Source organism: Typopeltis vanoorti, chromosome 22 (assembly GCF_054136105.1).
Source record: "Typopeltis vanoorti isolate ZY-2024b chromosome 22, IOZ_Tvanoo_1.0, whole genome shotgun sequence".
Lineage (NCBI taxonomy): Eukaryota > Metazoa > Arthropoda > Arachnida > Uropygi > Thelyphonidae > Typopeltis > Typopeltis vanoorti.
The window spans coordinates 16,461,457-16,475,678 of record NC_143570.1 but is presented as its reverse complement, the minus strand read 5'-3'; the positions used below and the strand labels follow the sequence as shown (position 1 = coordinate 16,475,678).

General features: G+C 35.9%; 1 protein-coding gene across 1 annotated transcript in view; it reads right to left on the bottom strand.

The window, feature by feature from the left end:
* LOC150094186 (transmembrane protein 181) overlaps nt 1-14,222 on the bottom strand; it is a 324,122-nt gene that overhangs the window by 292,634 nt on the left and 17,266 nt on the right. The window contains exon 2 of the mRNA XM_090411991.1: nt 897-1,074. Within this exon, the coding sequence (XP_090268117.1) occupies nt 897-1,074 (178 nt within the window). The remainder of the gene's footprint in view (nt 1-896; nt 1,075-14,222) is intronic.

Here is a 14,222-nt window from a genome sequence, read left to right as displayed (position 1 = left end):
ACATCTGCCATGGAAATATTTATAGAACACACAAATTGCAAAGACCAAACATCTATGTGAAGTGAGGGGAGTGAGTTGATAAGAGATGAGCCATTTATCAACTTAATTGCTCTCCTCTGTATTGAGTCAAGCATTGTGAGGGAACTTTCAGGAGCCCCACTCCAAATGTGAGAGCAGTGTTTGATAGCTGGATGTGTGATTTGTATAAAGTTAACAGCTGTTTAGAGGTGAAGTAATGTCTTGAGTGAAAGAGAAATCCTAGTTTTTTGGAAGCTGAGAATGCAATGGTTGTGATATGTTTATGCCATGAGAGGCCTGATGTCAGGGTAATTCCAAGAAGAGAAATCTCATCTTGTCTGGAAATTTGAGTATTACCAAAAATAACACTGGAGGAAAATGGTCCTTTTTTTTGTGAAGAAATAAGACAGAAATTAATAAAGAATTGCTATTTTCATTTCAGAGGCAAAATTTGTGTTGTCCAGTGTAATCAGCAAACAACTGAATAAATGTCTTCTCAATATCATTAATGTGCAGATTGAACAATGGTTCATGTAACCCTACTGTTCACCTAAAATCTCAGATTTGCACCCCACCCACAACACATACACTGCTTTTTGATACCTGTCCATCAGCAATTCCAATTCCATATCCTCCAATTTATTCAGCAGCCTTTCATGTAGTATCTTATCAAATGCCTTAACAACATTCAACAGTATCAAAGTATATCCATTCCCTTTATTCAACTCAGCTGCAAATACACACATGCATGCACACACTTGCAAAATTAATTTAAAAATAGCTTACATTTATATTTAAAATTATTTTATAATTTTTACTTTCATTCAAAATTTAATATATCTATTAGTAATAAAGACATTCAAGAAAAGAACACTTACTGCCATTTTGGAATGATTTAATTTTGGAGATAACTGTGATGCTCTGAATGTAACAGTACTTGTAATTGGTGGACCAGCCAACCCAATAAATATGCATAATCCAAAGCAGGCAAAGAAAGCTGTAAATACCAACATAAACTCTCGTTTGTGCATCGTATAAAGCAGCATCTGAACAGACCTTTGGAGAGAAAAGTGTAACATTTAATATTTAATTTCGTATTTTTCAGCATACCTAAATATCATTTCTTTTCAAAGAACATAATATTCAAATATTTAAAGTTCTAGAAAGTAATGATTGTTTTAATATAATTATTTAGTACTTAAATAATTACCTGTGATTAATGCATTTGTGATTTAACAAATTAAGTCATTTTAATTTAATTAGTGAAATGTTCAAGTAATGTCAATGATATTACTTCTCTGACTTTGCATGCTTCAGTTTTTCTGATCTGCAATGAATTCCAAACCACCATAGCTCAGTTGCTATTGACAATGCCATTAGTTTGGAAAGACCCTGGTTATAATCTTGTCTAGGATGCAAAGAACCTTTATAAAAGAGTTTCAAATGAAAATGGATTACCTAGTCTCATACAGAAGTGGAAAACTGCTTCCTCCTAGAAACTAGATTTTTTATCCTACAAAAGCAGGCAAGCGAGACAAGAAAAACACACAGTTAACAGCCTTGTATAAGCGAATAATAAATCCCTCATTATTTTAAAGCCAGATACGAAACTCGGAGATCGAAATCTAAGAGTTTCATGCCGAAGAACTATCGGCGAGTCCAAGCGCAAGTCATCACCTGGGTAGTACAACACTAGGGCAACTCATATCAAAGGTGGAGCAAGCTCCGTCACTAGCCTTAATATTTTCTCATAATGTAAAACGCAGCTCCTAGGAGATGTATTACCGTTTTACATTATGAGGAGAGGTCACTACCCAGACCGGTTTTGACCTTTATTGAGGTCTCATCAGTGAGCGGGCAGACCTGGAATACCAAGGTTTAAGTGAACTGAACTTACATATACCCCTACTAACAAATTGCCAGACCAGTGTACCCATATATTATTATTACTACGATAAAGAGCCAAGAGGCTATTTTTCCGGAGGCATATAAATTAATCTCCTTGGAGCTGTATTTTACATTATGAGAAAATATTAAGGATAGTGATGGAGCTTGCTCCACCTTTGATACGAGTTGCCCTAGGGTTGTACTGCCCAGGTGATGACTTATGCTTGGACTCGCTGATAGTTCTTCGGTATGAAACTCTTAGATTTTGATCTCCGAGTTTCGTATCCAGTTTTAAAATAACGAGGGATTTATTATCCTCTTAACTTAATTTACACCGTTGAAAAAATAGCCTCTTGGCTCTTTATCGTAATAATACACTAGTATCACAACTATAACCAAATAGTGCAAGGGCTGCCTATTTTTTTTTTTTTTTATGACTGTCACCCACGAAAGGTTGTGAGCCTATGGTAGATCAGTATTGTGAGTGGGCTAAGGATTTTTCCATTATTTATTTTATATATTTTTTTTATTTTACATAATCCAATAACCCTGTTCTAGGGACAAAACACTGAACCTTTTCAGTCACTCCAGGCTTCCAATTAGCAGGAAAGTTGTCTTACACCAGGTTGTGAAATTTAACTTCATGCCTGCAGCCTATTGCTTGGATAATGGATATGCTAGCCATCTGGCCAACAAATTATTAAACTAATTATTACTATAATTATTAAACACCCACGGAATCAAAAAATTTATAGCAACAGGGCCTCACTATGAAATACAATGCTAATCAAACCATGCCTTGTTACTTCCTACGCTCACCAGTCTTAGGCAAATGCATTGAATTCACCTAATCTCTAAGCAAAAATCTGATCTGCACTTCATTACTCACTTCCCTACATAACCTTCAGGAATCCTTGCTCTCTCTGCTCTAAGAAAATCTCTTCCAAAACATATTAAAGCTGGGTTTTGTGTCTTAGATATGTTGTACATCAAGCAAGAAGTCACTTGACTACTTTTGGTTTCTTCACATTGAGCAAGTACATTTTTACAAACTAGGCTATCAGGCTTATGACTGTATATATATATATATATATATATATATTGTATATATATTTATTGTGTATATATATATGCATTCCAATTTCAATTCCTTTTGGTGGAATTTTCATGTACAGCTAGTATTTGTGAACCATCTTAATGGCATGGAAAAATCTCAAAAGTAATATTACCTTATTTCAAGTCATACACACACATATACACAGAAGTCAACAGACAACCCAATGGGCAAAGTGCATCATAATATGGAATGAGTCACATGTTTGTAGCTCGTATGAATTGGAGGAATATGATGTTGGCAAATTGGGCCATCCCAGTTCACCAATCACTGATACCATACTGAGATGGAAATGCAGAGTCAACAACAAATGGTACCTCCAGTGGACGACTGACCACACTCACCAAACATGAGAGTAAGGTGGTATAAAGGATAATATGTAAATTTGGTATTCATCAGTTGATATGCTGAATGCAAAATTCTGGGAAATGACTGTAACATGAATTTGCACAAAAACATTCAGAACTGAGGCTCACAACATGGATTTTCATGTAGATCCGCAATACACAAGCCCCACATTATCCAAACCAACATGCAGCATCATCTTCAGGGGGTGCAAAGAGCATGTATTTTGTTGATGTTTAAGCTTGGAAAACTGTGTTATGGAGTAACGAATCATGCTACACCTTCTACCAAGCAGATGAATAGGTGTAGTAGATACCCAGTGAATGTCTCTTACCAGAGTGTGTAACCCCAACTATGAAATTTAGAGTGCCAATGCGATGGTATGGTCTTATTTTTCCTAGTTTGGCCTTGGATCTGTTTGTACTGCCACGAATAAAGAACTCTGAGAGGTATCAGAATATTCTAGACCAGTGTTTCTCAAAGTGTGGTATGCGTATCCCTGGGGGTAAGTGAAAGGTCTTCAGGGGGTACGTGGCAATTTTCGGCTATGCATCATTAATGCATAGAATCATTATTAAGAAAAAAATAATTATTTGAAACGTATATATTTCTCAATAAATTATATATTATGCACGAATTCTCCTACTTAAATTGTGATAACTGCTTCATTTAAATAGTTTGCGAATTCACGGGAGATCACTCGTGAATCTTCGTATACGAATGTATGTTGTGAGCCTGAAATGATAGCGACTGATAAAAAAATAATTATATTTTTGAATCAATTTTGTTATATTAAAAATAAGGCACTTTTTTGTTTACATGTACATCTAAATTCAAATAAAATAGACATTTACAATGAAATATACTTTATTTTATTTATTTATTATTATTATTTTGATAAGGGGGTACTTGGTAATAATGAAAATTTAGGAAGGGGGTACACGGATATCTGAAGTTTGAGAAACACTGTTCTAGACAATGCAATGCTTCCTACTTTGTGGCATTTCTAAGGAAATGACCATTGTCTCTTTCAGAAAGGCAATGTACTGTGTCATAAGGCTGCTGCTGCTGTAATTGCAGCAGCAGCCTTATGACACAGTACATTGGTTTGTGGACATGAAAGTCCCCACACTTGACTAGCCCCCACAGAGTCCTAATAACCCTACTAAAAATCTTTCGGATGAACTGGAACATTGGGTGAGGTCAACGGACATCTGACCGCACAACAGTACAGGACTTCATTACATGCCTACAGGAAGAATGGTTCAAAATTCCCATTGGTCACTATTGTACATGTGTGGAAAGCATGCCCTATAGGATTACAGCAGTCAATCACAGGAAAGAAGATCCTACATCTTGTTAAAGTAAGTAAGCACCATGGCTGTTTTCTCCTCACAAAACAATGTCCATTGACTTCTTTCCAAGCAGTGTATAAAGATACATATTGTATTGGAGTAGCTATACTTAAGGAAGTGGTAGACAGTGGACTAAAGTTCCAAGGGCACATTGCAAATGCTGCAAAGACAGAACATCATATTGTTGCTATGATAAAAAGGACATTGACATGTAGTAATAAGGAGGTGGTCTGATCACACATACTTTTCGGTACTTCCTCTTTTAAAACTTACACATACTTTTGTGCTCAAATCTGATTGCCTAGTTTGATTATAATGTGGAAACACTAGAGAGGGTCTAAAGATGAATGAAAAAAGTGATAATTCTGATTTTAAGAGGAACCTGTGGCATAGTAAATTAATTAATAAAGAAACACAAAAACCACAGTAATATCCTTAATTAGTAAAAGGACAAATATTTCGTACTAAAATTAATAGTACCTCTTCAGTGTCTGTTACAGTAATAGGAATGGAATACAAGCAAAACATTCAGTGGATCACCTATTAAAATACAATTGTTACCACGTGCTAGGAAATAATAGAAAAATAACAAATTTAATCTATTAAGATAAATGGTTTTTTTACATAAGATAAAAGTCTCCCAGATCTTTGAGAGAGAAGACAGACAGTCATTTCTATTTAAATTCGGTCGGTGTAAGATAGTTTCACAACTTTCTTTGAATAAGCGTTCGTATTTAAATCTGCATCTATGGAGGAGAACAGCTTTATCCCACTGGACACTATGAGTAGAGTCAATACTGTGCTGGGCCAGACCAGACTTCAGAGGTTTGTTATAATCAATATAATATTAATGTTCTTTTATTCTTTTTTCCAAAGAACGCCAGTTTGTCCAAAATAAGAGACATCACATTCGCAAGGTATTTAGTAAATGCCAGCCAAAGATAGAGAAGACAGTTTATCCTTTGTAGAAGGTAATAAAGAAGAAATTTTGTTGATAGGAATATATGTTGAAATCAATTGATACTTTTTCAGAATTCTGCCTATAGGTTCTGAGATTCCTGGAATGTACGGAATAGGAACTCTGCGGACTGTTGAAGAAGCTGTAGGTATTGGATCTGTTGGATTTGATTGGAGTTGTAATCATTTGATTCCATTAACTTTTTAATGATTGAAAGTTCTTGTTGTAAGATTATTGAGGAAGGGCAAACTTTACACGCTCTATGAATTAGAGATTTAAAAATGCCAAATTTTTGAGGCGTGTGGTGCACAGACGTTTTGTGAATGTATCTGCCAGTAAATGTGGGTTTTCGAAAGACGCTTGTAAATAAGATACCAGAAGACGTTCTAGTAAAGAGGATGTCCAAAAATGGTCAAGTACCAGAGTTTTCTTTTTCCATAGTGAATTGAATGCATGGATGAAGGTTATTTATCCATTGTAGAAAAGTGGAAAGTTCATCTTCAGTGTGTGGCCAAACAGCAAAAACATCATCGATGTAACGGTACCAAAGAGATGGTTGAGGATGAATGGATGAGAACATAGTATCTTCGAATTGTTTCAAATAGTAGTTTGCCAAAGGTGGAGACAGAGTTCTACCCATGGCAGTACCTTCAATTTGTTTGTAGATTTTGTTTTTCCAACTGAAATAACCTGAGTGGATCACATATTCGAATATCCTTGTGATATCTGGAGGGTAATCTTCATATAAAGAGTTGACTGTGTTGGTTAAAGGGATATTGGTGAACAGAGAAATGATGTCAAAACTGACTAACAATTCAGAATCTGTGATTTTAATATCCTTGATTTTTTCAAGAAAATCTGTTGAGTTTTTTATATAGGATCTGGAATGACCAGTCAGAGCACTTAAGGAACATGATAATACTTTTGCAATCCGATAAGTTGGAGAATCGATGCAATTCATGATAGATCATACAGGACAGCCTTCTTTAGACAGCCCTCTGTCTCCACCTTTGGCACACTACTATTCGAAACAATTAGAAGATACTATGTTCTCATCCGTTCATCCTCAACCATCTCTTTGGTACCGTTACATCGATGACGTTTTTGCTGTTTGGCCACACACTGAAGATGAACTTTCCACTTTTCTACAATGGATAAATAACCTTCATTCACGCATCCAATTCACTATGGAAAAAGAAAACTCTGGTACTTTACCATTTTTGGACATCCTCTTTACTAGAATGTCTTCTGGTACCTTATCTACAAGCGTCTTTCGAAAACCCACATTTACTTGCAGATAATTCACAAAAAATCTGCGCACCACACGTTGGCATTCATAAATCTCTAATTAATAGAGCACGTAAAGTTTGCTCTTCCCCAATAATCTTACAACAAGAACTTTCCATCATTAAAAAGTTAATGGAACCAAATGATTACAACTCCAATCAAATCCAACAGATACTTGACTCTTATGTTCCAATACCTACAGCTTCTTCAACAGTCAGCAGAGTTCCTATTCCGTACATTCCAGGAATCTCAGAACCTATAGGCAGAATTCTGAAAAAGTATCAATTGATTCCAACATATATTCCTATCAACAAAATTTCTTCTTTATTACCTTCTACAAAGGATAAACTGTCTTCTCTATCTTTGGCTGGCATTTACTAAATACCTTGCGAATGTGATGTCTCTTATTTTGGACAAACTGGCCGTTCTTTGGAAAAAAGAATAAAAGAACATTAATATTATATTGATTATAACAAACCTCTGAAGTCTGGTCTGGCCCAGCACAATATTGACTCTACTCATAGTGTCCAGTGGGATAAAGCTGTTCTCCTCCATAGATGCAGATTTAAATACGAACGCTTATTCAAAGAAAGTTGTGAAACTATCTTACACCGACCGAATTTAAATAGAAATGACTGTCTGTCTTCTCTCTCAAAGATCTGGGAGACTTTTATCTTATGTAAAAAAAAACATTTATTTTAATAGATTAAATTTGTTATTTTTCTATTATTTCCTAGCACGCGGTAACAATAGTATTTTAATAGGTGAGACACTGAACGTTTTGCTTGTATTCCATTCCTATTACTGTAACAGACACTGAAGATGTACTATTAATTTTAGTACGAAATATTTGTCCGTTTACTAATTAAAGATATTACTGTGGTTTTTACGTGTTGTTTCTTTATTAATTGACCAAAGTGATATCAGGACTCTGAGGTGTTGGTTATGCAGAGTGGTTGAGAGATTGTGGATTACAGAGTTTTGTGTACAGGAGGAAAAGAGGAGATATGAAAGAGACCTTCAAGTTGGCTAAAAGATTCTTCTGGATTAATACATGAAGGAATTATAAAAAGAGTGGACATTAAGATGGAAAGAATGAAAGTCTATCCTTGGAAGTTACATGTGGAAAAAGATGTGGGAAAAAAGGGTGTGAGAAGTAGATTTTTTATGTGGAGAGTTTTATTGGTGAGAGGAATGCATTGAGAATGCAGGGAGTAAAAATAACTTCAAAGTTCATTATGACAGAAGTTGCTAGTTGAGTATGCCTGCAACAAAAAGTTTGACTATATGGAGGTTACTGTAATAATAATAATAAGAAGGTGTACATAAAGTTTACATACTGGCCACATCTTTGCTGCTGCAATCCAGCACTATGGCTAAATATATGACTGTATTAAATATGAACAAGGATGTTTGAGAACTTTTTTTGGAATACTTATAAATGCAAAACATTTGCAAAAAAGGTTTTTTTTTTTTTTTGTTGTTGTTGTAACACATTCTGTTTTAATTTTGTATTTACGCAAAATGTAATAAATATTATAATTGTATTCTGACAAAACTACAATAAATTTACTGTAAAGCATTTTATATTAATTACAAACCACATTATAGAAAAACCTGCACTATGTGAAATCACATTATGTAAGGTATAGCTGTATTCCTTTCATTTCATTCATATATGACATATGTTGTGTATTAAATAGTCATTGGCAATACCAACAGATTTCAAAATGAAGAGTTTGCATAAACATTTGAATTTTCGAAAACTAAAGAGATATTAAATGATAAAAATATAATAAATTATTTATTTATTTTTTTTTTTTGAGTAAAAGACTAGGAGGATATTTGAAAATTCCTGGAATAAATTTCCTGTATCAATCCTTTTTTTGAACAGCTTGCACTGTACTAAGTGTTGCTGCAATAAAACTTCTACTTTTGGTTTGCGGTGCAAAAAAACATTATTTTTATAATCTTGGTGTTTAGTTTTATATGCTGATTATCATATACAATGTTTCAGGAAATTTATAGCACAGACTAAATAACTAAAAATTTAATTATTGTTTCCAATATTTTTTCCAAAGTTAAATTGCCACATTCGGGGATTAATACACTTGTATTAACATTTGCAAGTTAATACAAGTTAATGTTAATGTTTGCAAGTTAATGTGTATGGGGGGGGGGGATTTGGCAAAAACAATGTTATGTATATGGTTGAGTTCTGTAGTAAATGCAGTATTAGTGGAGAAAATTAATATTAATAGGATTTTTATAGTGCTGTACTGTTTGGGAGATGGGGAAGTAGGGCATGACAGAAATCTTGTGGGGGGGGGGGTTTCTATAGACAGTGAAGGCCAATGATCCATTTGGTTGGAAAGGAAGGGCAGACTATTGTTACTTTCTATTTCTGTTATGAATTGGATCCTTAGATGTTGGCTGTCCAAATGGGAAAGGAAAGGAAAGTATTTAAGGAGTCTAGGCCATGTAGCCAAACAGTAAACACATCCTTTACATAGCAAACCAAGCAGTAGGTTTGAGGAAAGAAGAGTCTAAGGCATTATTTTCAAATATCTTCATAAAGACGTTTGCTGGGGGGAGGAAGAAAGGAGCCCATAGCTGTGTCCTCTGTGTGTAGAATTTTTCTTACCAAACAAAACAGTCCAAGTCCACAGTGAACCAAAACAGGGCTGAGATATCAGGAGGAAATCTTTTTCAATTAAAACAAAAGTGTCTTTAAGTAGGATGTTTGTGAATAAGGAGAAGACTTTGAAACTGACCATTAGATCTGTGTTAAGAAGAGTGAAGTATTGTACAGTGAGCTTAAATGGGCTGAGTTTCTTATATCATCTCCCTTTATGCCAAAACAGCTGAATGTGCATTTTACTACTTTCGAGAAAAACACAGTTACACTTTTAAACAGAATTTAAGTCAGGAAATCAAATCAGGAAAGTAAATTACATACTTTCTTAACTGTTATATATTGATAACAATAAGTTGATACTGTTTTGCCACTTCAAAATCATCATTGCTGCACATTTGTAGTTTTGACATAAGGGGAAATGATATATGAAGAGGAATTGTCAGTAATATGAGAGAGCATTTTGGCTAAACGTTCGACTAGTTTGTAGGCAGATGAGTCTATACTTACCAGTGGTGCACTCAGAATTTAATCTTGGTGGTGACACAAGTTGAATAGACGATTTGAGAACAGACACTATGCATTGCACACGACCTACGACTGAGCATCTGCAGTGATCGCCAATACATGATACCCGTTATCTCCTCTGGCCCGGCTCGGGCAAACAAAGAAGCGCTCAGTCTGCCCAAGCACTACCTTATTCGCCTTGCGTTCACAGCAGCCATGATTCCTGAGAGCTATAGGATATTCCCACCTTATGTGACCACTAATTCATAAGTAGTATAGAAATAGAAGACATGACGTAACATAAATAAAAAAAATTTAATTAGGAAAAGATTTTTGGAAAATTTTCTAGTGTTTTTTTCCTTTTTTTGAGGGTAGGAAGCCTTGCCCCCCCCCTCCTGGGTGCACCAATGATACTTACTGCCCACAATCAGATGCAGCAGTACTTCCTCTTTATGAATTTTTGAAAATTCATATATTCAACAGGAAGGGAGAGGGGAATTATAGGGTTTTAGTTTGCTAGTCAGGATGTGACGTTTTTTGTTCGTTTGCAATCCTTTTTCTTTTACCTTTTATGGTGTTGAGGTTCCCCCTCCCCCCAACTAACTGCAACCATACTCGAGGATAAAATGGTTAGTCTTATGCCTCCCAGCGTGTCTTGTGTCTGCATGTGTTCACGGGGCCGGTTTGCCTGTTCTGGGGGATAAAAAACCTGAGTTTCCTTGTAAAAAGTCCCCTACCTCCATATGAGACTGGCTAACTCACCTTTCATCAAAAGAGATCAGATAAAGGTTCCTCATGTCACTGACGGGAATCAAACCCAGGTCTTTCCAACCAAAGAGCTTCATCTATATTGACTGAGATACAGAGGCTGATATTTTTTAGGAGTCTATGGATGGTTGTGATCTGCATGTTGGTAGATATTGGTAGGGGTCGTAGTTCAGGTGGTGGTAGGGAGATCGGTCTTTAAGAAGGTTTTTTTTTTTTAAATTGTAATCTGAATGGTTTAGAATTACAGCTGCATTGCCCTTACCCACTTTTGAGATTATTATTCTTTTTTTGTTATTTATGAGATTTAGTACAGCTGTATATTCTCTGTTGTGCAGGTTACTTTTGGGAGGTTTTGCTTGCGACAGCACACTGGCTATGTCTAGTCTTATATTTTGTTGGCCTTGGAGGAGGAAAGGTTGTAGAATCCGTGTTCAATTTGGATCATGAAATCTTTAGTTGGTACATATCTGGGCATGATGGCAGTTTTGGCTATGACTAGGTGTGCTGATGACATCTGCTTTGATGGTAGCAGAGGACATATTAACCACATTGTTTTTGGGCAGTCTTCAATGGTTTGACAAATTTTTCACTGGGTTGGCAAACTTTTTGATGTATTGGCTTTTTACTTTTTTGAAATTCCTTGGCTGATGTGTTGAAGACATCTAAGAGGAGCATCCAGAAGTCAGCATGGTAGAAGCTTCACTTATTATTATTATTATTATTATTCAGGCCTCCAAGGAGTCAAAAGACTCATCGAGGGAGGTCCTTCCTAAGACATAAAGTCTGTCAAGACTCATCGAGGGGAGGTCCCCCCCTGAGAAACACAAAGTCTATCATACCACTCTTTAAACTCACTGACTGTTCTCGCTCCCACCACTCCATCAGGCAATGCATTCCACGGCTCAACCACCCTCCACACAAAGAAACCACTCCTTACCCTCTTGCTCACAGTTTCCTTTCGTAACTTCCAGGGATGGCCTCTTGTCATCACTCCTTCCCGCTGTTCAACCAAGCGAAAGAACACCAGTGTCAACCCTGTAACCACCTCTCAACAGTCTCAATCATATCACCTCTCCTTCTTCTATCCACCAAACTCTGCAGTCCACATTCTCTCAGCCGATCCTCATAACTATCCTTGTACAGTCCTGAAACCATCTTTGTCATCCGTCTTTGTATCCTTTCCACAGTTAATTTATCCCCTTCAAATCCTGGGGACCAAATCTGAGAACAATAGTCCAAGTGTGGTCTGATCAGAGACTTATACAAAGGAATGATAACCCTCTTATCTCTGCAGGTCAGTGTCCTTCTCATAATAGCAGCAATCCTCTGTGTTACCTTCACCACCTTTGCAATGTGTCCCCTAAACTTCAGGTTTCTATCAATCATCAACCCCAGATCTCACTTCTTCCAGTATAACTCCTCCCATAGAGTATGCAGCATCCAATCGATGTTTCCCAAACCTCAAGACCTTACATTTTGCTGCATTAAACTGATACCCCCATTCATTTGCCCATCTATCTAGCTTATTTAAATCCTCTTGCAGGGCTACCACATCTGCACTATTACTAATAATCCTTCCCAGCTTTGCATCATCCGCAAACAACTGAATATCCCCCTGCAATCCACTGGCTATGTCATTGATATAAAGGTTAAACAATATAGGTCCTAGTACTGAGCCCTGTGGGACCCCACTTGTAACCCTCTGCCTCCTGGAAACTGCTCCACCATACACAACTCTCTGATACCTATCAGACAGCCAATCCTGAATTTAGTTGACCAATCTGACATCCAGACCCATGTGCTGCAACTTAAATATCAGCTTATCATGTGGCACCCTGTCAAATGCCTTCGCCAAGTCTAAGAAAATTGCAGTATATGCCTTTCCCTCATCTAATGTTCTTGTAACTTTATTATAAAAGGCTAGCATATTGCTAAAACAAGAGCGTCCTTTCACAAATCCATGTTGATTCTCACAGATAACATTACCCTCATCTGCCCAATGCTGTATACGGTCCCTCACTACTTTCTCCAAGATCTTAACAACTACTGATGACACACAGACTGGCCTATAATTAGACACTTCCAGTCTGTTACCACCCTTATGCAATGGCACTATCTTACCTTCCTTCCATTCCCTGGGCACCTTTGCCAAAGCCAGACTTTCATTGAAAAGCCACGTTAAAGGCACGTTAGGTGAGAAAAGTACCTTTTTCGAGTTGGTTGGTTGGTTGGTTTATAGTTTATTTGGCACAAAAACTACAAAGGTCATACTGTGCCATACTAAAGGTTACAAACATTAGCATTTACAGAAAATTGTTAACAATGTCTGTACAAGAATCTAGTTTCATAAAGCAACATCTCTAGGTAAACAGAACTGTTGCAGAGGGCACAGCAACACACAAGGTCAGAGGTTATTACAGTAGTGCAAAAATAGTTAACAATATAAGTTAATACATAATATATGAAACACTAAGCCAAGGAATGCTGTATCTACATATATGTAAAATTATAACAGATGCCTTTATAGCAGCACAAAAATAGGCAAAAAGGGATTATTATACAATATGCATGGATGAAAATTAAATTTAGCAATGCAGTAGAAACAGAATTACTAGAAAGTACACAAATAGGTAAGATGTCCTACAGCACTACATGATTATTCGAAAAATAAAGTAGTAAATAAGATGCATACACAAAATGTATGTTAAGTGATGCAGTATCTACATATAAACAAAATTACTGCAGAGGTTTCATCAGTATATAAATAGATAACTATAGATTAACATATGTATATACAAACAAGTGAAGGAAAGCAGTGTCTACATCTAGTAAGATTACAACAAACATTATTATACTAATACTTAAAGAGTCAGAAAGGAATTATTATACAGCATTGATGCATAAAATTTAAGTTTAACATTATGGTATTTACATATTAACAAAATACAGCAGGGTGATACAAATATACAAGATCAAGGCCCATGGTAATACATAATTGGTCAGATTTAACCTAATGAATAATACATAGGTATAAAAGTTAAGTTAAGCAAAAAAAAAAAAAGAAAAAAAAAGTATTTACATATAAACAAATTTATGGCCAAATGTGTTTGTACAAATTAATTCTTTCTAAAAAATTAAAAACATCATGCAATTTGCCTGAGTCTGCTAGCATTTCCCTGAGTATATATGGCTTGGTTAGCTAGGTGAAAATTTCATTCATCTCTCATGTAAATTTTTGACAATCTACCAGAATATGATGAATAGTGAGATGTGTGTTGCATTTTTCACATATGGGAGGGTCATCAGTTCTCAGTAAATGAGAATGCATAAGGTGACTGTGACTTATGC